The sequence below is a fragment of the Cyrtonyx montezumae genome, unplaced genomic scaffold, assembly GCF_038088225.1.
Source record: "Cyrtonyx montezumae isolate F1298 unplaced genomic scaffold, pur_monq_1.0 scaffold_3, whole genome shotgun sequence".
Classification (NCBI taxonomy): Eukaryota; Metazoa; Chordata; class Aves; order Galliformes; family Odontophoridae; genus Cyrtonyx; species Cyrtonyx montezumae.
The window spans coordinates 56080646-56102082 of record NW_027072034.1 but is presented as its reverse complement, the minus strand read 5'-3'; the positions used below and the strand labels follow the sequence as shown (position 1 = coordinate 56102082).

The 21437-nt window shown below is 40.6% G+C and overlaps 1 protein-coding gene across 1 annotated transcript in view; it reads left to right on the top strand.

Moving 5' to 3' along the window:
- Nucleotides 1-7344: 7344 nt before the first annotated feature.
- The window catches only part of UMODL1 (uromodulin like 1), a 39929-nt gene continuing 25836 nt past the window's right edge, over nt 7345-21437 (top strand). Inside the window, exons 1-8 of the mRNA XM_065740850.1 lie at nt 7345-7462; nt 14287-14452; nt 14854-14956; nt 15515-15707; nt 16931-17071; nt 17797-17916; nt 19612-19866; nt 20309-20421. Of these exons, the coding sequence (XP_065596922.1) occupies nt 7345-7462; nt 14287-14452; nt 14854-14956; nt 15515-15707; nt 16931-17071; nt 17797-17916; nt 19612-19866; nt 20309-20421 (1209 nt within the window). The remainder of the gene's footprint in view (nt 7463-14286; nt 14453-14853; nt 14957-15514; nt 15708-16930; nt 17072-17796; nt 17917-19611; nt 19867-20308; nt 20422-21437) is intronic.

Here is a 21437-nt window from a genome sequence, read left to right as displayed (position 1 = left end):
CTTAGACACAGTGCTGTAATTACTGATAGTACAGTCTAGGTGAGTCAAGTCCTCTGCATTCCATCTCTGAACATCTGCTTCTCACATAGATTTTACCTGGCTTTTATTGGCTTATCCCTTTCTTATATAAATTGTGTGCTTTGAATTGATTTAGACATTACAAATGTAATTGCAGAAAGTACAAACTACAGAGCCAGGAGAACTGATCAGCTCTACATTTCTGGCCAAAGTGGGCTCTAAGGAGCTTCTTCCAGGGTGCACTCCAGAATGCTACCAGCCCCACATAGCCACAATTTTTATTCCACTAAACATCTCCTCTCCATTCCTCTCCTTTGAGCTTCCTCATCACCAAAATGAAAGTGAGCATATTTTCCACTGGGATCCTAAGGTAAAACATAGTGGAAAGGAACAAGAGAAAAAAAAGACCAGAACCAACTTTACCTGTGAAATGGTCACTAGAAGTATCATTATGTGTAATCAGTCATATGTGCACATGTGGTCAGTTTTCTAGAATGATTGATCAGTCTATCTAACTTTGCTACAGAAGTCTTTATTGATCTGCATTAAGTAAGCACAACTCATTACAGCAATGACTATAATATGAGGAACATATGCTACTTGCCTGGGATGCAGAGCATCATCTTAAACTTATTGTAGTTGCTTACTGCAGTGAAAGAACTTGTCTGGAAGATTAAACAGAGTTTATAAACCGTAGAGGGGCTGAATGTTTCCACAGTCTGATAGTTGATAGGACAAGGGGTAATGGTTTTAAACTAAAATTAAGGAGATTTAGGTTAGATGTTAGGAAGAAATTCTTTACCCAGAGACCCTGGCGCAGGCTGCCCAGAGAAACTGTGGTGCCCCATCCTTGGAGGCACTTAAGGCCAGGTTGGATAGGACCTGAGCTGGTGGGAGGCAGCCCTGCCCATGGCACAGGTTAGGGCTGGGTGGGTTTTGATGTCCCTTCCAGCCCAAACCATTCTATGATTAAACAGCCACCAGTTTTGTTTGAAAAGGAATTTCTTTATATGTATTTATGAACCATTTTGTTCACTCCTGCACTGAAATGTCAACTCACTGTTGTTTGCCTTACCCTGAGTATATGCCTGCTACAGGTGACAGTCATAAGACTGAGCTGTTGTTATGCAAAGTTGTAAATGTGCTTTTTAGTTGTCCCAAAGCTGAGTGTGTAACTAAATCTTTTAGAACAAAACTGTTTATAACTCTTCCGAGAATTGTCTTCAGCCATGGAAGTACTCAGCAGTGAAGTGGGTGGCGTTTGTTTCATAGCTAATTCTGGAAAGCACCAACTGTTTGAGATGTATGGAAGTCCTATCCAGTAACTTAGAATCTAAGTGGGAGAACACAATGGATGTGGAGGTACTGGTAGATGGCAAGCTGGATGTGAACCAGCAATGTGCCCTCGTAGTCTAGAAAGCCAAACATGTCCTGGGCTGCATCCAAAGAAGCATGGCCAGCAGGGCAAGGGAGGTGATCCTGCCCCTCTGTTCTGGTGAGACCTCATCTGGAGTACTGTGTCCAGATGGGGAGTCCTCAGTACAAGAGAGAGATAGATCTGTCTCAGTGTGTCTGGAGGAGGGCCACAAATATGATCCAAGGGGTGGAACACCTCCTCTGTGATAATAGGATGTGAGAACTGGGACTGTTCAGCCTGGAGAAGAGAAGGCTCTGGGGAGAGCTGAGAGCAGCCTTTCAGTATCTAAATGGAGGCTGTAAGAAAGAAGGGGACAGACTGTCACGGTCTGTTGGTATAGGACAAGGGGAAATGGTTTCAATCCGAAACAGGGGAGATTTAAACTGGACAAAAGGAAGCTTTTTACAATAAAGATGGTGAGGCACTGGCACAGGTTGCCCAGAGAAGTGGTGGATGCTCCATCCCTGGAAACATCCCAGATCAGGCCAGAGAGGACTCTGAGCAACCTGATCAAGCTACAGATGTCCCTGTTCATAGTAGGGGAGTTGGATCAGATGTCCTTCAAGTGTCCCTCCTAGCTCAAACAATTCTATGTTTCTATGAAACTCAATCTAATTCAGATGTCACTTTGGAATTACCTATATTTGAATTTGACTGGGACATGCGCTTCTTGCAGAAACTGACTAGGCATTTTTAGGAACTATAGATTCTTTTTTTTTTGTAGTGCTCTCTGAAAATTTTCAGTCAGGATTTTTTTTTTTTTTTCAGAAAAGTTTGGATTGATCATTGAAAAAAAATGTAAAAAACTGTGAAGTAAATCTTTTTGCAAGCCTTCTTTTTTTTTTGTTGTTGTTGTTTAAAATTTCATCTTTTGCTTATTTCTTTAGTCAGATTACATGCTCTGTACAGTCTAAAGGCAGAGTCTCCCTGCTGCCTCCCCATGCCATTGGGAGGTATAAATGGTGCACCTGAGACTCACAACCCAACCAGACTGCCTGGTGCAGGCAGGAGGAAGAGTCCTGTGGTACACATTCTCCTTTGGCACAGCTGCAATGTTTCCAAGATGGTATATATAAATATATTCGGTTGTTATGTAGGTGTTTGTTCTCCTATACCCATTTTCACCAAAGGCATTTTTCATTTGAAGGCCATGACCTTGTGAGTACTGGAAAGGTATTTGCCTGGTAGTGTTTTATGGAAGTGATGTTCTGATATTCTGCATGTTGAGAAATGAAAGACTCTGTGGTTCCAACTCCCTTACATCTGTCTCTATCTTAAACACAAATCTACCTAATAGACTGTTATTTATATTTTAGTACAGGTCTGAACATATTGCAACAGCTCAAAGAACTGAACCTGTGATTTTCCATATCTCACTGTTAGCTCCTCATAAAAGATTGTGTTTTGTTCAGTCCTTTATGCTGTATAAGCCAAGTGATGTTGAATTGAAGTTTATTGTTCTGCATTGTAAAGCTGCAGGCACATTTCCCCTGGGAACCTGCCGTCCTGATTTATGTGATGAAAAGAAAGGGATTTTAGTGCCTCAGATGTACTGATTCATGATCGGACTACTAGGGGTTGGCCTGATATTGCTCTAGTTTATGTGAAGCTGAACTTGCAATGAAATGAGGAGCATTGTGAGAGCAGCCTGTAAAAGTGCATATGTCTAGTAAAAATCATGGACAGAGACATTGTACTCCTAAGTGGGTTTGTTTTCAAGATACAGAGTTGTAAGACCTAAAAGCAGTGCCACCTGATGTGTGAATGAAAACAAAATTCAAGTTAAATCTACCTGACAGCTGAGGTACATAAACCTGCCTCCTAGCTGTCAGGTGTTCAGGGTAAAGAAGGAATATGTGCTGGGAAGCATAAATATGGACTAAACCTGGAATTGTTAAAAGCTCAGCTTTCGGGGTGATGCTGAGGTGTGAAGCTGGGCAGGCAGAAGATGAAGGTTCCCTGGAGAAAGCATGGAGGAGAGAGAAGCAGCAGAATTCCCACTGGAGTCCCTTTGTTTCCGTTGCTAGTAGCTATCATCTACCTGCAACAGGCATAGGAACAGCGGGCTGCTTCCCTTAATCCTAACATCGGAAAGTGAGGAAGACTGACTTTAACCATTCTGCAAACAAAACAGTAAGAAGGCCCCACCTGAGACGGGCAATATGATGGCCAGAGCTGCTCTTCTCATGTCTGTTCTTATGCTCTGGGCAGCCACACAGCAGGGAAAGGGGAATGAAATCACAGGTGAGTGATACAAGGCTGTGCAGAGAACCACAGCCTTTATGTAGGATAGTGTGTGTTGGGTATGGGATAGGTCCTTGTGTGAAATAAATAAAACTGTCTTGAGAGTGGGCAAGGGCACAGTGGCCACTTAAGAAAACGTTGTTGTAAATTAACCAAACAAAGCCTCACCAAGCCAAAACAGAGCTTTGTTCCCAGGCCTTGTCTTTCCCTTGCCCTATAGATGCAGTAGGATTGCTGCTTTGTGTTCAGAAATGTGTGAATTTTTATGAAAATTGCTTTTAAAATAAACTTTTGTAGGAAACCGTGGTAATATGTACCTGGCAAGTTCTGAGATTGGTGCCTAAAGTGAGACTGTAGGTGTCATGCTTAACTTTCATATGCATTGTAGGCTGCAAGTTGGAGGAACCAAATCAAATTGCTAGGTTTTAACTGCTAAATTAAATCCTAATGTGTTCTTAATTTCTGGGTTGATTTATTTCAATAAGAAGTACTGTGATTCTTGGCTGGGTTTTGTTGCATTTTTTAATTAAGTGGATTTGCAAGTTTCAGTTAAAATCCAAACAATGTTTTTAATGTCTTGCTGGCTTTTCTGCTATTCTGCTAAAGCCACTTTAAAAGAAGTTGTTGCAAGAGATCAGAAGTTAGAAAAACCCTGATTGCTGCTGTTAAAATTCAGTGGTACGGACTTCAGAAACTACAGTTTGGAACATCCAGACAAATTGAGTTCTCAACCCATTTTTTTTCTCTGTGTTTTGGAGCCTTTGCTTCTTAACAGTGCTGCTTTTGACTCTGCCCCCTGTGAACCTTTTCCAACAGATTACTTCTGAGGTTATGTCAAGACAAGAGAGGGACTTGTCCCTGGCTCATGCTGTCTTCCAGCTGAAGGTTTTGCAGATTCCAGGTCACAGTGGCATTGCTGGCCCTGGAACAGCTCTTGTGAGGCATCTAGAATTGTGTCTAAGTCTGTGGCACAAATGTTGTCAAACATTATCGGTTTCTTTATTTTTTTTTTGGCTGAATTTTTGATCATACTCCTAGGTACTGGCTCTGTTCCAGATTTAGCTTCCAGTTCTTAACAGCCTGCTCTTAACACTGATTTTCCTTTCAGCTTCTTCTAAATATTGGTTTCTACTAACAAAACAATTGCTTTAATGGATTTCCCTCTTGTTTAACATAATAAAATTAATACTTTCTCTGCCAGTGCTGAGAACTGGTGATTGCTAAGATAAAAAACTTGAAGCCCAAAGATGACTAGTCTTAAGGTAGCATTACCAGGTGATTCCTTTCTGCTTTGCTATTGACTTCAGCTCTGTTCTGCTGAAAAAAAAAAACCAAAAAAAAAAACAACAGCCAGTGCTACTTGATTCTACTTGATAGTGCCCTAATCCCATAGATGGGGAGTAATGAGAACTGACAGCCAATTTACTAAGGAGTGCAAATTGACCAAAGCCACATTGCTCAGCAGGAAACTGCTGTCAGCAAATAACTGAACTCTATGAGTGCAAAAATTACTTTAAACTGGATCAAAATGATAGGTGATGGTAAGGTTAGTGGTGCTGCCTTCTGGTCTAATCTCTTTCTGTACCACCACAGCCATGTCTCAGACCTTCTCTTTTGGCTTTGGCAGCCTCATTCCATACGTAGGATCAGTGTTTAAGTATGAAATATGATTTCATATCTCCACTGACAGCTGTAGCTTCTAATTATAGACTGTGTCTAATTCTATACCATTTTATTCTGTTTCATACCTGTATTTATGTTGCACATTGCTGTAAAGCCTAAGCCAGCTCAGCTGACTCTGGAATTTCTAGCTTTCCAGTGCTATGTCCTTGCTGCAGCCTCAGCTCTGCACCAAAAAGCACTGGTCTCCAGTGTTCTCCTTACTCAACTGTTTGCTTCAAGTTCCTACATTGCTCTAAATGTGATAATACATCCATAACCAATATTTTTTTCCCTCTTTTTTCGTCTCCCTGAGTGATACTCTAATTTTAACCAAGTGTAGAGGCCATGGATGGATACAGGCTTTCACGATCCCTCTGTTCTCCTTCCTGGAGAAAAAACCTCCTAAGTCATTTGATGGAGTGATCCAGCTTGAGAGACATATTGTGATCTATGGTGTCTATCCCCTGCATTGTTCTCAACTGCCCTTGTACAACAAATGGATCGCCTTCTTTTACCATTGCTATTCAGATTGCACATATATCATTTGTTTTGCTGGAGAGTTAGGCATAATAAAAGTAGAGGAGTCCCAGCAGTCTGAAGAATTCTTTTGTTTCTTGTTTTTACATTTTTCATCTTTGAAAAAAAAGGCAAGCTGTACAAATAAGGCATACATATTTTAATCTTACGTTTATGCACACTGTGTTAACTTCAGTCAGTTTGTTGTCAGGCTCTGGTCCCTAACAGCTCTCAGAAACAATCTTACCATACTCTTCAGATAAATCATGTTTATCCTTATTGAAGCTTCTTTTGCTTTGACTAAAGGATGTTATAGGCCTTTTTAATTCTATCCCATCTCCTTTCCAAATGGGACACAGAGTGAGTCAACCCTAAGGCTTGTATAATATCTAATTAAAATACAGCCTGGTGTCTGTAATATGACTGTAGGTTGCTCACTGCTAATTCAACTCCATCTGTTTGTTGTTTGTTTTTCTTTTTACTGCTCCCCATCAAGCACTTTAGATTTAAGCAGGACATGTAATGAAACTAACTTCAATCCTCATCACCACTGGTTTCAGAACATCAAAAATGGAGTTCCATCTCAGACCTGTGTGATATTATGTAGCTAATGAACTTACCACACCTTTCATTTAAGTTGAAGTCAATGAACTGCCACATTTCTCGGAGGACTTGATCTAATACTGTTTACCACAAATGCAGAAAGGCAGCACAGAAGCTCCAGGAATACCTTTTGTGCCAGATAACCTGAAAGTGCTTCCCACTGATGTATGAGTATCCAGTTTTAGCCAGGGGCAGTGTCTAAAGGATGTCTTTTCCAGACATCTCCTGTGACTCATCTGCCCATGAGTTGCTCGTGCTTCATTCCATTAATAGTCAGCAGAGCTAGACGAACACTTCTGCAGCATGAGCCTCAAGTGGACATCTAAAGTACTGGGATGACTCTGCTCTGGAACTGCCTATTCTGTTCCACAGTTCATTTATATTAATGGATATTAATTTACTTTACACTTACTTGAGTTAAATTGCCTTTTTTCTACTTTGTACCTAAAGGCACTGAAAACTCTTTGAATTCTCTGCCAGTATGCATTCTTTTATGACTGAAATGGTTGCTATGACAAGCAGTCACTACAAATTAATTCTTCTGTTCATTTTCTGAAGTGACATTACTCCTAATATCAGCATTCCTGGATATCATTCATCTGTGTTGATTCTTTTAATGTTTTCCTACGATTCTTAGCATTTTATACTTATTTTTAACTATTTAACTAATTTTTAATTATTTTTAACTTTAATTGCAGAGAACATGTGCTGTGGGGTGAAAAGTTAGGTCTGATCCCTCTTTTTTTTTTTTTTTCCTAGAAAGAGGCCTCTCTTTGCTAGGCTATCATCTGTGCAACTATAGCCTGACCAAAAATGTTTTTAAGATGGTTGCCTACCAAAAGTCCTATGAGAAAAACACCTCCTGTGGTGGATGGATACCATGGATGGTATGTCCCCAGATGTACTACAAAACACAGTATCACACTGTTGAAGTCCCTGAGACCATCAACCTTATAGATTGTTGTGAAGGATATGAACAAGTTGGGCTCTACTGCTCTTTAGGTAAGTTTTAGTCAGATTAACTATTGAAATAAATGCTTTTGCTGAAAGAGAATTCACTTAATGCAAAGACTTGATTCAGGTCTGGGCCGTTCACTGAAACAGAAGTCTGTAGAAATTCACAGTGAACTTAGTCCAACATGTTAAGGAGTAGACCTGAAACACTAATGCTCCTGGTTCTTCCTACATACCACATTTATTCACAAATTCACCAAAGTTCCAGGTGAGCAAGATGGCACTTGCTTGATACCTCTCAAAGGACCTGTTATTTGTCGAGTCTAATATCTGTGGCCGAGTAACTCATAGACTTGAAATGTGCTGTATCTGCTTTTGGGATGCTTGCATTTACTGTAGGAGTTTTTTCTTATTTTTTCTTAAAAGTAATTTAGGATGCATTTAGGATAGCATTTCCTTTGATTTGGAGCAGGATCAGTTTCCTGTCTGTTAATTTTGGTGTTGATTTAAAACAACCTGATGGTTTGGGCAAGACGGTTGCACCCTGCTTTCTCACCAAACCTACATTAGGATCTATTCTCTCAAGTACTGCTTTGGTTACTTAGGACTATGTTGTTGAAAATGGTGAACATTTTAGTGGATCTGATCTAACGTCTGAGTTGCAGTAAGACACTACTCTAGAGGACTTAAACATCTTTGACTCCAATTTGGAAGCTTTTCCCACTTTCCACATTAGTATTACCACATTGCAACAAGAAATTCTTTACTTTTAGCAATAGTTGACTCAGAGTTGGAAGGGATTCTTTGTGGAAAATGTGTATCCGGAGAATCTCCAATGGGTTCCTTTGACAAAGTCCCAGTATTTGTTGGTCTACCAAAGTAAGTTTGTGTAACTTAACATGTTTCCAATGGCATTAACATGGAGCAAAACGTTTTGTGAATCCTTTTTGGTAAAGCAGGGATTTACTTACGAAGTTCTTATGATTTACTTATGTGAAGTTCTTTAAGAACGTCTGTCATCAAGCTGAGGTTATGCTTGCAAAAAAAAAAAAATTCTTCAGGTACCATTTTGCACTGGATTATATGTATTTGTTTGAGAAGACTCAAATTATACCTATAAACTTTTTTTTAAGTTAAATGTAGCTTTTTATTGAAGTGGCATAATTTTAACCTGAACAGATATCTTGGATTAGATAGGACAGCACTAGACTATTCCAGCATCCAGAAAACTTCTACAAGACTTGTTGTTTTCTTTTGTCCCTGGTTTTCAGCATGACATTGCTTTTTCTTCATTTTCCTCTTTTCATGGGAATTTACATAATGTCAACATTGTGACAAAAGATCAAAAAGGAAAGGTCCTATTGCAGCCCTGGCTCTCCTTTTGGGTCACAAGATTTAAGTGACTGAGTTCTATGGGAATGTCCCTGAACTCATCCCTGCATCAAATCATATAATGAAACATGAGAGGCTATGAGCCATATGTCTTGTCATGGGTTGCGTCAAGACGAATGTGTTTATCCTGCCTTTAAATTACTTCAGAGCATTGGAGAATGAATCTCCAAACATTTCTTTTATAAGATTCTCTCAAAAGAAGAATAGAAGAATATTGTATCTAGCAGGAGAATGCTTTTGACAGAAGGATCAGAACCTAGAAGTAGTCGTTGTGTTTTATTCTTAAAACAATTTGCTAGAGAAGAAAAGCATAAGGAGGCACACATCACCCCTCACTATTGTATCCTGCAATTGTTTTGCCTCAGTGACTGTGGTGGACTGTCAACAAGGGCAAAATGTGACCTACAGGTTACAGAATTTCCAGGCAGTCTTGTTTGATGAGCAAAGGACCCACCCAAAATAGTGTATACTTTCCAAGCAGCAGTTCCAGGACTGAGGAAGTCTCTAGTAAGTCTAATTAATGTTGAATAGTCAGTTTAGTAAGGTCCTTTCAATATACACGTGTGCATGCATGTATGCACATGCATAGAGTAAGTAAATTAATCTGATGACAAAGTTGAGAAGCAGTTGGAGAAAACTACTTTCTAATTCCCTAGTACAAGGAAATAACCATGTTGGCCAGATGTTGAAGAGTGACTGGCTAGTTCTGGTTCTCTCTATTCATGCAAGAAACCCCTTGAACTGTGATTTTTGAAGTGTTTCAGAACCTCTGGAAATCTTCCTGGTTGGATAAAGAGTCATCCTGGTTAACACTTTAAATAATTTTCCCTCTATAATTATATGCCTTTTAAAAGCATCTCTTCAGAAATTGTAGGCCTAAGAGGTGTCAGTGAGTTTATTTCCTGTAACTTAAACAAATCTGTAAATCTCCTGTAAAGTTTAGCTGAAAGATTTCTAATCTGCCCCCACCACATTGTGGATATATGCTCTGGGCAGGTTTGGTTGTGAAACACTGTGGTCACCTTGACTCTTTTCCTGTCAAAGTTAATTGGGAATATTTTAAAACATAAAATGATTTGTTTGGCCTCTAGGTGATTTCTCTGTTTAAATTATTCCAGTATCTTTGCTTTTCAGGGCATTAGTCATATATATATATTCAATGAATGGTAATGCACTGTCTAGACACAGTCTTAAATAAATGATGAAAAGAGAAACTGTAACTGCTGAAATTACTGCACAGGATTCTGCTGAACTTCTGTCATTTTCTTCTTGGTGTTATCCATGCTGGCACACTTTCCATCCTATCAGCAGTTGAAGAGGCTGCACCACCTTTCAGTCATCTGGTTCTGTCTGCCCCTGACATTTTCTTGCCAGAAGGAAACATTTATCCCTGCCTAGGATACGGGAGACTCTGCTTTTCTTATTTCTTTGCTGTTGGGGCAGAAGTAACTGAATTGTTAATCAAGTTGCTCTGGTAGTTCTCATTAATTGCCTATCAGTCCATTAGGATAGTATTAGACATGGGCATGCATACATAGAAACAGCTTCACCTATTTCTAAAATCAAGTCTTTAAAAGCAAGGAAGTGCTAGAATTCTAAAATTAGAACTAGATGAAAACAGCCATTGTTTCCTCTCCTTTTGCCTGAGGACAAATAACCCTCTTCATTTGCTGACCTGCTGCCTTGCCCTGAGGACCATGTTTCCAAGGGCAGAAGAACCCCCCTGAAGAGCATCCCAGCAGTGCTCCTTGTTCATTGTGTGGTTCAGTGCTCTGCTAAGCCTCTCTCTGAGCAGAGAATTATTTATCATCTCCTGAGGTGAATCCCAGGGTTATCCCCAGACAGCACTTTATATTCACACTGCAATAAGAGGGGAAGGATGCTATCTGCCTTTTGCAGCTGCAGCAAGGTTTGTATCACATCATTGTGTATCCACTGCGAGACACCCAGTATGTGATTCCTGTTTGTCACTTACTTATTTTTACCCCCAGAGCACTCTATGCTGCATTCAACACAGTATGGAGCGTGAAGCCTGGTGCCTTTGATGGTGACAGCAAGTGGTCCCCAGACACCAAGTAGATCTTGAGGTTCCTCAAACTTTCAGAAAACAGCTGTAAAGCCAAAAACCCATTCATTTCAGGTGTCCAGGTAGCTCCCCTGTGGGGCTTGGACCTTTCAGACCTGTATGCAGATGTCTGCTTGCTGGGTGTCACTGGGGCAGAGAGAGCTGTGGTGTGGCCCCTCCCCAGTACTGCCACCAGAAAACTATGGGACAGGAGTGTTACTGCATGCAGACAATGCTGGAGCACCCCTCCCCCTCCCCCCAGAGCAGGAAGGTGCCAAAGCACTGTGAGTATTGGGAATGCTCCCACATCGTATCATTGCTGTGTCCTGGCCAAATTTCCTCTAGCATGAGTGTGTTCTGGTAAATACATTTTAGTTTTTCATAGGAAAGGGCACTAATCATTTATCAGTTGCTGAGCTGGCATGCCTTCATGCTGCCTGCTGTCCTACTTAAGCCCTGGATAGGCAATCAGGATGGACAATGTCCATCTGAGCAGGTAAAGGCTAGGAAGGTTAGAAGATGCCCAAAACGAGGTTGTTTGATGAGAACCACTGGTCTGTCTATCATAGAATCTTTAAGGTTGGAAAAAACCACAAAGATCACTAGCCTGTCATGTCCGTGCCCACTGACCATGTCCCTCAGTGTCACATCTCCATATTTCTTGAACACCTCTAGGGATGGTGACTTCACCACCTCCCTAGGCAGCCTCTGCCAATGCCTGGTGACACTCTTTTGGAGAAGAAATATTTCCTAATATCCAACCTGAACTTCCTCTGGTGCAACTTGAGGCCATTACCTCTTGTCCTGTCACTGTTACCTGGGAGAAGAGGCTGATCCCCACCTTGCCATAATCTCCTTTCAGGTGGTTGTAGGGTGTGATAAGGTCTCCTCCGAGCCTCCTTTTCTCCAGACTGAATAATTTGTTCCCTCAACTGTTCCCTGTTAGACTTGTCCCTCTAAACTTTACTTCCCTTCTCTGGACACATTCCAGGGCCTTAATACTTTTCTTGTAGTAAGCAGACCAAAGCTGAACACACGATTCAAGGTGCAGCCTCATTAGTGACAGCTTTAGAGGGATCTTTGCAGCAGACTTCTTCAGGAGCTTCTTCTTGTGCATCATGTATTTACTCCCCATTTTGATGACGGAGAGGGATGCCATGTTTTAGTCCCCAGCCCTCTGACACCTGGAAGGATGGAGGGCTAGATGGAAGCCAGCAGTGTCACTTAGCACCCACTGCCTGGGATATGCCCCCAGCTCTCCTGGGCACAGGCTGATGATTTCATTTGCTAAGTCGTGGATGCTCTGTTTCTCTTTCTGAATGTTTATACAGAAAATGAGGAAGGAAAGCCTATGTTTTCTGACTGATGGACCATTTGGCCAGATTGTTCCCCAGCTTGGTGTATGGCATAGCTCTGGGAGACCATCCCCAGGCTGATCAAAGGGAAAGTGTAAATCAAATTTGCAAAGTGATTTTGTTGAAATTAGGTAGAAATGTGATATGAATCTATCTCTGTTTCCACTGATGCAAAAATGATGGTCTTTAGATTTCAGATAAATGGCTTGTGTGGCACCGGGCCAGTACTCAGCAGTGATTTCTGAGATTGCATGTGACCCATTAGATTGTTTACACCATACACATCCAACCTGTTAGTTTTGTGTTTTTATTACCTTTTTAATGTTCTAAGAATTATATAAAATAAATATTAAAAAAATAAGTATTGTTTCTATGTACATTAACTATACTATATATTTTACATGAGGCCGAAGATAATTCATTTTCACTCAGTGCTGCCCAAGCAAGCCAAACAGCTGGACACCCATGGTTTATACCATGATTCAACATGGCAGAAGAGAACCTGGGTAGAAGATGCTGCTTTGAATCTCAAACCTTTTTGAACTACAACTGAAATCAGGAGGAGACTTTCTAGCAGTAGGATCCTCTTGGAGGAAAGGCTTGCAAAGTCAGTCCTGCAAATCAGCAGAAGGTCCTGGTTCATTCTGGGGAGTAGAATAGGCTTACTAGGCTTCCCAGATCCAGAACAAACTTGGTTCAGATTGCACAGGGTACATTTTCCTTACCTGCTACCCAAAGATCTTGTAGATCTAACACTGGCTCTGCTTAAATGCTGCTCACAGACCCAGTAAAGTGTGTGCTCACTGATGGTATATACACAAAGTATATACATGAAGTATGTTAAATGCGATATAAAGGTGTGGAAAGGTGTTGTCCCATATATGCTGCATACAAATCTTTAAAATTGCACGTTCAAGTAGTCTATGAACTGCCAAGGGGTCTCAAAGCTTGTGGGCTTTGGCTGGTTTTTCAACAGAGATAGGGACTGTCATTGTTTAATGATGTTTTGTTTTCTTAATTAGCCTTGGCAAGTATAATATGAGACACCCCAAGAAACACAGATTAAGAACATTGGTTATAATGGGCTATTTTTGCAAATCTGACTGTAAGCCCTGTTGTAGAAGTGGCTGAAAATTATACATTTTGAGTTTTGTGTGGGGTGTTTTGAGCTTTATCCCTGGACTGTAGATTGAACTGGGGATTCAGACTGCTAAAAATGAGATTTGTTCTGGAGTGTGCTACAAAGTCAAAACTCTCTGCAATAGGCTTCAGTCTACCATGGATTTGCTGAGAAAGGAACCTGGCACATGCATGTAGCAGCAAGTGTCAGAGATTTAGTCTAAAACTTGACTAATCAACATCATTTACTTATTTAAGAAGCTTACTTTGCTGAGGCCAGAAGGCATAGATTCGGTATTCCCTTCAACTTCTTGGAAACCTCAGATTTACTTTTATTCAGAGCCTTCTGGTAAGAAATTGAAAACTCACAGAAATGGCATTCAAGATGGGTCTGTAATTTGGTATAGACTTCATTTGCTATGAACTTTGCTATGTTACAAGTAGTTTTACTGAGCTGCAGCCTTCTTCTACAGCAAGAATAATTTTCATTTTTCTCCAAGCTGACATCAATTACCTGATATATTAATCCAGAGTTTGTAGGATCAAAAATTTGTAAGAGTGGAACGAATAGAAATGGTTAAATGAAAACTCCAGATTTCTAGTACAGACACTACCTGTTTACTTTGATCTTTATATGTTGTTCAGATTAGTCATAGCTGGCACTGAGTATGTTTTCTGTCTTGTAGTGCTCTAATTTCTTCACAATTAGAATCCGTCTGTCTGTCTATACATTATCATTAATGGAAAATTGGCAGTTCAAAAATTCTGAGTATTTTTAATGACTTTTAAATGAAATAATAGACTGCTGTTTTTTCCTCATGAAAATCTCTGAACAGACACAATTTTATAAAATGTAAGGACATGTTTGCTATAAATGAAACGGCAGTTTTATGGAAACAATTTTCTATATTTTTGTCCTCAGAAATATTTTTGTTACTTAGCACTCAACAGGTCGAGTGTATTTGCCTCAAGACCTGGTATTTGTCCAATGGAGAATATGGAAACATCTGATTATTCTTGCACGTTCGATGCTGAATGTCCAGGGCTGAAAAAATGCTGCAACTCATCCAAAGGAACAGGCTGTGTGAATCCAAAGCCAGAGGGTATGTTCCTGATAAATTCAAGACTGCTTCTAATAGAAATGTGCTCAATTTTTCCTTTTGAGAGTGGGAGTGGGCAGAACAACTGTTACCATAACTCTTTATAACGCAAACATGGGGATCTGATCTGCCTTGGGTTGACTCCAGGAAATTTGGTTTCTGTGCTTGTGCCTATGGGACTGAACAGAGTGTGCTATGGGTCCATTGGACTTTGCATGGCCTCTCCTCCTCAGCTGGCACTGCTGTCTGCAGCATGCTGGAGCAGGAGCCAGTGGCTGCACATGAATCCTTGTTAATCTCAAAGTTAAAGCTTGCTTTGGTTTCTCAGAGCCTTTCTACAGCTCCATAGCTTTCTGTGGCATCAGACCTCAGGTGACTTGGGTATTTTGTTTTGTACATTTCAGAAAGGAAGTTCTGGTACAACGTGACAGTCCTTGTGAAAATGGATTTTAATGAATTAATTAGAGTGGATTCTCACCTTCTGAATCATTCACGTCTTTTGCATTCCGTGGTATGTATGAACACAAGGGCTCTTGTGCATGGTTCATTGCTTCCACACTTCTGTTACTCACTGACTACCACTTATTTGAGTCCAGGAGGGAGCCCATGGTCTCGTGAGCTGGACACCACCTTGCCAGCTGTTCCTCCTATAGTTTGGGCCTAATGTATTCCTAGTTGGTGAATGTCAGCCTTGTCCTCATGGAGCTTGAGTAAAATTGATCTAGTAGTTTGTTAAGTAAATTTTTCAGGTCTCAGCCAAAAAGCAGAGAAAGCTTTCATGTTCTGAAACAGTTTTCTTCTTGTTTAAGCAGTGTGCGCTACAGCTCAGCTCAGCTTTGAGTTTATGACAGATTGGGTCTAGACTTCATGATCTGCAGTGTATGATGCTTTTGTAAAATGTGATAATAATAAGAGGGTCACATTGTATGAATACAAACCTAAATGTTGTGGTTTTACTGAATTTACTGACGGTGCTTTTTGCACTCAGTTTCTGATGTTAATCATTGCATAGGTTATGCCCTGTTGGCATACATCTGTACTGATAAAGGTTTGTTCACTTGTTTTCCAGATTACTGGTGCCTTACAGCCCTTGAATGCTTCTGTGCACCATATCCAGAGTAACCATGCAGAAATATATGCTGGGACAGTGGCCTCTCAGGTTCTGATTGGACTGCATCAACCAGCTCCACTAGCAGAGGTTTCTTCTTCCTTGAAGAACATGGTTAAGCGCGTGTATGAAGTGATTGATACAGACGTGAAAGGTTATTTATTATAATCCTGTCCCTGAGGGAAGCATTTTCATGGAGTTTTATTCCACTAGGGGTTTTATCTGTATGACTATCAATTATAGAATCACAGAATTATTGAGGTTGGAAAAGACCACTAAGCTCATCTAGTCCAACCATCAGCCCATGCCCATTGACCACATCCCTCAGTGCCACATCCACAAGGTTCTTGAACACCTCCAGAGATGGTGACTGCACCACCTCCCTGAGCAGCCTGTGCCACTGCCTCACTGCTCTTACTGAGAAGAAATTGTCCCTAATATCCGACCTGAATCCATGGCTTTATAGTCATAGTGAATCTTGTAAACTTTGCAAAGATTACTGAAACCACTATTATAGGGTGAAGACAGAGTTGTAGTTAATTTTGGAGTGAATAGTTTGGAGGGTATGATATTGCTTCCTCAGTTATTATTCTTTTCTCTTAATAGATAAATGAAATATTTTTCTATTAGGTATTTGAGAATTTATGTTTGTCATGCAAACTTTAGTTGTATTATGCAGTCTCTTTAGTGTTTGCATTGTTCTTGTGAAGCAGATACACTCTGTTTTATTAGACCTGTGATGCTTCCAGTAACTTTCATTAAACAAACAGTATTTGTGGTTTGCTAATTACTGCTGTTTATTAACCTACTTCTTTGAACATTAAGTATTTAATGCATTTGGTTATTGCATAGTTATCTGAACATCTTCACTGCTGACATGCATCCATAAATACTGTTTGACATTACTATTATTCTGTACTGACTTTTGAACACTCAGTCCAGCTTTCAGCATGGTCCGTGGGCAGATTCTCTTCCCCGACCACTGACTTCACTTAGGTTTGAATGACACCCTGGAACTATGAGTGAGAGCTGATGCTAATTGTCATCTTAATCCAAACAATCTGAGTAAAAAGTGACGGGCTTATAAGTGAATGGGGGCTAGTTTCAGGGAAGGGCAGCATTCTGATTTCATGGAATTGTGAAGGATGGAAAAAAACATGAAGATTGTCTAGTGCAACCATAAGCCCATCTCCACCATGCCCACTAAGCATGTCCCTCAAATTCAAGTTTAATTGCATATATATATGTATCTATATTTATAAATCTGGAACTGTTTAAGTAGAGTTGCTACCGATTTACACTGAACTTATCCTGTCCAGAGCAGACCAGCCTTGATGCTGCTGTAAGTATCTGTGTAAGTTGTGTTCCTCTTCCTAGATATTGATGAGTGTTCCTATGCTGAATTCAATGCTTGTCCTGAGCAAAATTCGTGTGTAAATCTGGAGGGTTATTACAGCTGTAGCCCTGAGAACCAAGAAGCTTATGTCAGCCCTCACCAGCTGAGCACAAGAAAAGATGGTAAGAAACATAGGTCTCACCTTGGGAAATACTGAGAATGCTTCTGCAGGAGCCATTTGCTTATAGATCACACAGGGCTCCTTCTCCTCCTGCTGGCAGGAGGTGCTGCATGAGGTAGCTTGCTGTCTGTGTCTGATGAAATGCAGTGTTCTTATTTCCAAGACCCAGGCTGTTTGTTGCACCTCACCCTCAGCTGTCCTTTCTCACCTGACAAAGAGTCTGGCTTCCAGCCCTGACTACATGTCACTCATTGTCAGTACACTTCCCCAGCACCATGGGTAGCTACAATTAGTGACATTACTTGTACTTGAAGTCTCATTCCCATTTTGTGTGACTGGAGCCTGGACTCTGGCATGGTACAACCCTGTCTTCTGCTGCTGAGTCCTCTGCTGAAAGCAGCTGGAGTTGGGCAATGTGAGAAATAATTATTACCAGCAAAATATATAGGCATGCACAGACACCAATAGGCCTGCTAACAGGCTTTAAGATAATGGAATAAGTGTTTGCAGAATCAATGATTTAGTTAGAAAACAATTTTGCAATCCTTTAATCTCAAATATTGAGATAATGTATTGATTTATCCTTATGTGATATGAAAATATGTTTAATTTCTATTTATAGTACTTTAATTGCTGCTTTTCAGCTGATGGAAATGTGAATTATATTACTTAGGTTTTGCTTTGTTAGGAATGCTTTAACCCTTTAATAATGCTGTTTCCCCATAGGCACGGCAGCATCCACTCAAAGCTCAGTGTTGGATCCCATTAACACCAGGAGTAGCTTTCCATCTATAAGTAATTCAAGTCTCTTGTCCACGACTAACCAATCTATCGATGCTGAATGCTGTAAGTGACTTTGGATTTGAATGAATCCAAATAATCCTTGCTTTAACTCAGGCACTCTATGATCCCTTTTTTCTGGAGCTGGTTGAGTTACAGGAGGGCATTCACAAAAATTGTGGTAGTTTTGGAGTGAATCTCCTCCTATAGAGAAGGAATGAGAGAGGGTCCTCCACCAGTCAGAGAGACAGACCAGGAGCTGTGGTGCTATGAACTGACCCCTGGAGAAGCCCTACTATTAACTCTATGACTGATTTGGGGGATTGGCCTCCTGGCAGAGGAGGTGAACACGCTGAGCTTATTGAGTCGTTGGTGCCTGGCAAGCTGTCCAATTGCAGGACCCATCATGGGACTTGGTGTGGGTAATCAAAATCCTGCAGCATGAGGAAGCATACCAGCAAAGGCAGTGGAAGACTGCCACCACATCCCCCTGGGCTGTACTGAATGCATATCCTGAACTTGTCCTGGATAGAGGTGCTTGTCCTGCTTCCAGTGAAGGAGCTTCTCTTGGCCAAAGATACTGGGACACAGTCCATGGAGATGGTGGGGGACACAAGTCAGGGAAGCTCTCCGCATCCACATTACATTGGAGTTAGCCTTTGTGAGCTATGCATTATGGCTGCCTGGGGACTATAATGGGAATAAAGACTGAAAGATGTACCTTTATTTTAGTGACTTGGGTCCTTTCAATTGAGAGTGGTCATAATCTGTTTTTAACAACATCCTGTTCTTCTTGTGGGAGGAAATAGTTGTCAGTGGTTCTTTGCCTAGTTCACAGAGGTAGGCTGGGCTTTCTTGATCTTCATCTTTGCAGCTTCTGATCTGAGATTTCTTTAGCTACGTCCCTGTAGAGGAGAGAGAGATATCACCTTGTGAGTTTTTGGCAGCCTGCTAACTCAGAGACCTGACAACAATGGTGTCCCACTGTAATAACTGAAGAAAACAACCAATTTCTTATCCTAACCATTAGCATGAAGGAATAGATGCTGTAGCAGCAGCACGCCATTGTCTCCAGATTAGTATGAGGGCTGATGTTCGACAAACCTGACCCCAGCTGTCTATGGGAAATGTGTCCAATCTAACACTGTCATCTAGCTCTCCCTCTAGTTGGTGGAGGTGGATGGGCTGTGCTATAGAGTAGTTCACCCTGCCTCATTTAGATGCCTCCTACTGCTTCAGGGAGGGGAGTCACCTCTGAAGGGCCCTGTCTTTTCCCATTGACCTGACAGTGATGGTATTGGACTAGCATGACATAAATAGGTAAAATGCATGCCCCTTCCTAGCTCCCAGCTTGTAAAAGCTACAGACTGTGTTGTTTTTCCAGGCATAAATCAAGGCAGCCTTTGCCTGAGGAGGTGCATTTTGATGATTTAAGTGACGAGCAAAACAGATGTAAACTCCTGTAGATTCACTCATACAAACTAATTTCTTCTGGAACCTGATTATTAGTGTTACTATTGATTCAACAGAAGTATGTATAATAAAGGGAAATAAAAGCAATAAACACCCAATAATCCCTTTAGTGTGATGGTTTATGGATGAGTGATCTTAGCACTGTGAAAGAGACAAAATCTGTCTGGACATGATTTAAAGAGGAGCTTTCCCTATTGACTGTCAAAGTGCCTGTATGAAATGGATTTGGGATAGTAGTGTTTTAAAGATTAAATGTTGTTTTTGATGTGTTGATTCTTCCTTGGATAGATCCCTCTGCAATTATAAACCATCGAATCTTCAGTGTTACCAGCAACAGTTTTGAAATGTCCTGGCATGTCACATCTACTCTAAACCATACTTTTCAAGTCCAAGTGTTCAAGGACAAGGAGATTGTAAGAAACCTGAAAACAGAGGAAGTGAATATAGATGTGTCAGGACTGGAAGCTGGTGTGATGTATTCTGTAGAGATCAGCTATGAAACCTGTGGAAAATCCATCCTCTCCCAACAAAATGTTAGAACAGGTAAATAGCCACTTAAATATATCTTTATGAGTCTGATGTAAGTGCACGTGCTAAATGCATGGGAGGCTGTAGCAGAATATTGGCTTAATTTTCTTGATTTAAAATCAAACTCCCTCACCTCCCAACAAAAGCAAAAAAAAAAAAAAAAAAGCAAAAAAAGAAAAGAAAAGAGGAGAGTGAACTTTTCAATACCAGTATTTTTTATCCAGCTATATTTCTGTTACTACTTGCACATTCAGGTATACATTTGGGCCTAAAAATGTCTGAAATTCACTTCCAGATTTAATTGTTTTACCCAGCCCATGCCTGAGTCAGGTGTGCTGACTGATACCATGTTCCTGCTGGGTCTCCCATTTCAGATTTTGGTCTGAGTGTGTCCATTTTGACTGAGACCTTTTTTCTTCTGATTTGTTGTTGTGTGTTTCGATGTTGTGTGCTACAGAGGCTAAGATATTTGGTGTTACTATGAGGATTCTCAACTACAACTTCACTGATGATCTCTATGATGCCAGCAGCTCAGCATATGAAGAATTTTCAAGACTGTTGCTTATGGAGGTAGTGTTATAATATCTCTGGGTGAAATATGGTTTTTTTTCAATTTAGAATTTATTTAAGGTAATGGAAGATTTTGTGCCCAGATGAAATAACCCTTGGAAACCATAATATTGTTTCCTATGATGTTTCTTTGTAATTAACACAAAATCCAACTGACAAAAGATGTCAAATCCTTGGTCTTATTAGCAATGCAGACAAGAATTTTCCCTTACAGAAGAGTAAAGGAATTAAAAATCTAGACATGCCACAGGGACTCCTTTTCTTGGATCTTTGGCAGTAAACTCTCACTAAATTGACTTGAGGCTTTTTAATGGATTATTGAAATGACATTGCTGGCATCTGTTTCAGTACTGTCCCCTCAGTAAGTGTTAGACTGCTTACACAGCTCTCTTTAAGGAAAATTGACTGAGCCAGGCTTTCCTTCCCAGCCCCATTCATTGCAAGCACACATACAGCCATTATCAATGCTCAGGTGTAGTCAGCCACCAAGGATGCCTCCATCATCAGCTCTGTTTCCAGTTCTCTGGGGGATTTGAGGGGGAAAAAAGCACATCAGCAATGGAGCCAGCCAAAGACAGGCCAGGAGAGGTACTTACTCATGAGAAATTTCAAGTTGAACCTTTTGATGTGGTTTTATTTTCCTTATCTACAGTTTGCTCACTTTTGTTGCGCAGTAGAATTTTTGTTAATGAATCTCCTCTGAGGCTGATGCAGTCATAATCAGAATTGTGAAGTTAGGAGGAAAAAGGAATAATGTTTGTCTGTGTTGTTTTTTTTTTCTGCACTGGGAACATGGTATCCCCTTCTCTCTTCCTCTCTCCTCTTTTTCTTGTGTCCTCACCCAGATCTGAATGTAGGCCACTTAAATAGCTTGTTTATAGTGTTCTTGGTTGTTTTTTTGAGCAAACTGGCTGAATGGGACCAAAGCTGGGTTGATTTATAATGCTGCTTACTCAAAGGCATGCTTTGAGCTGAAGATAGGAATAAAAAGCTCAAACACACACTCAGCCTACATC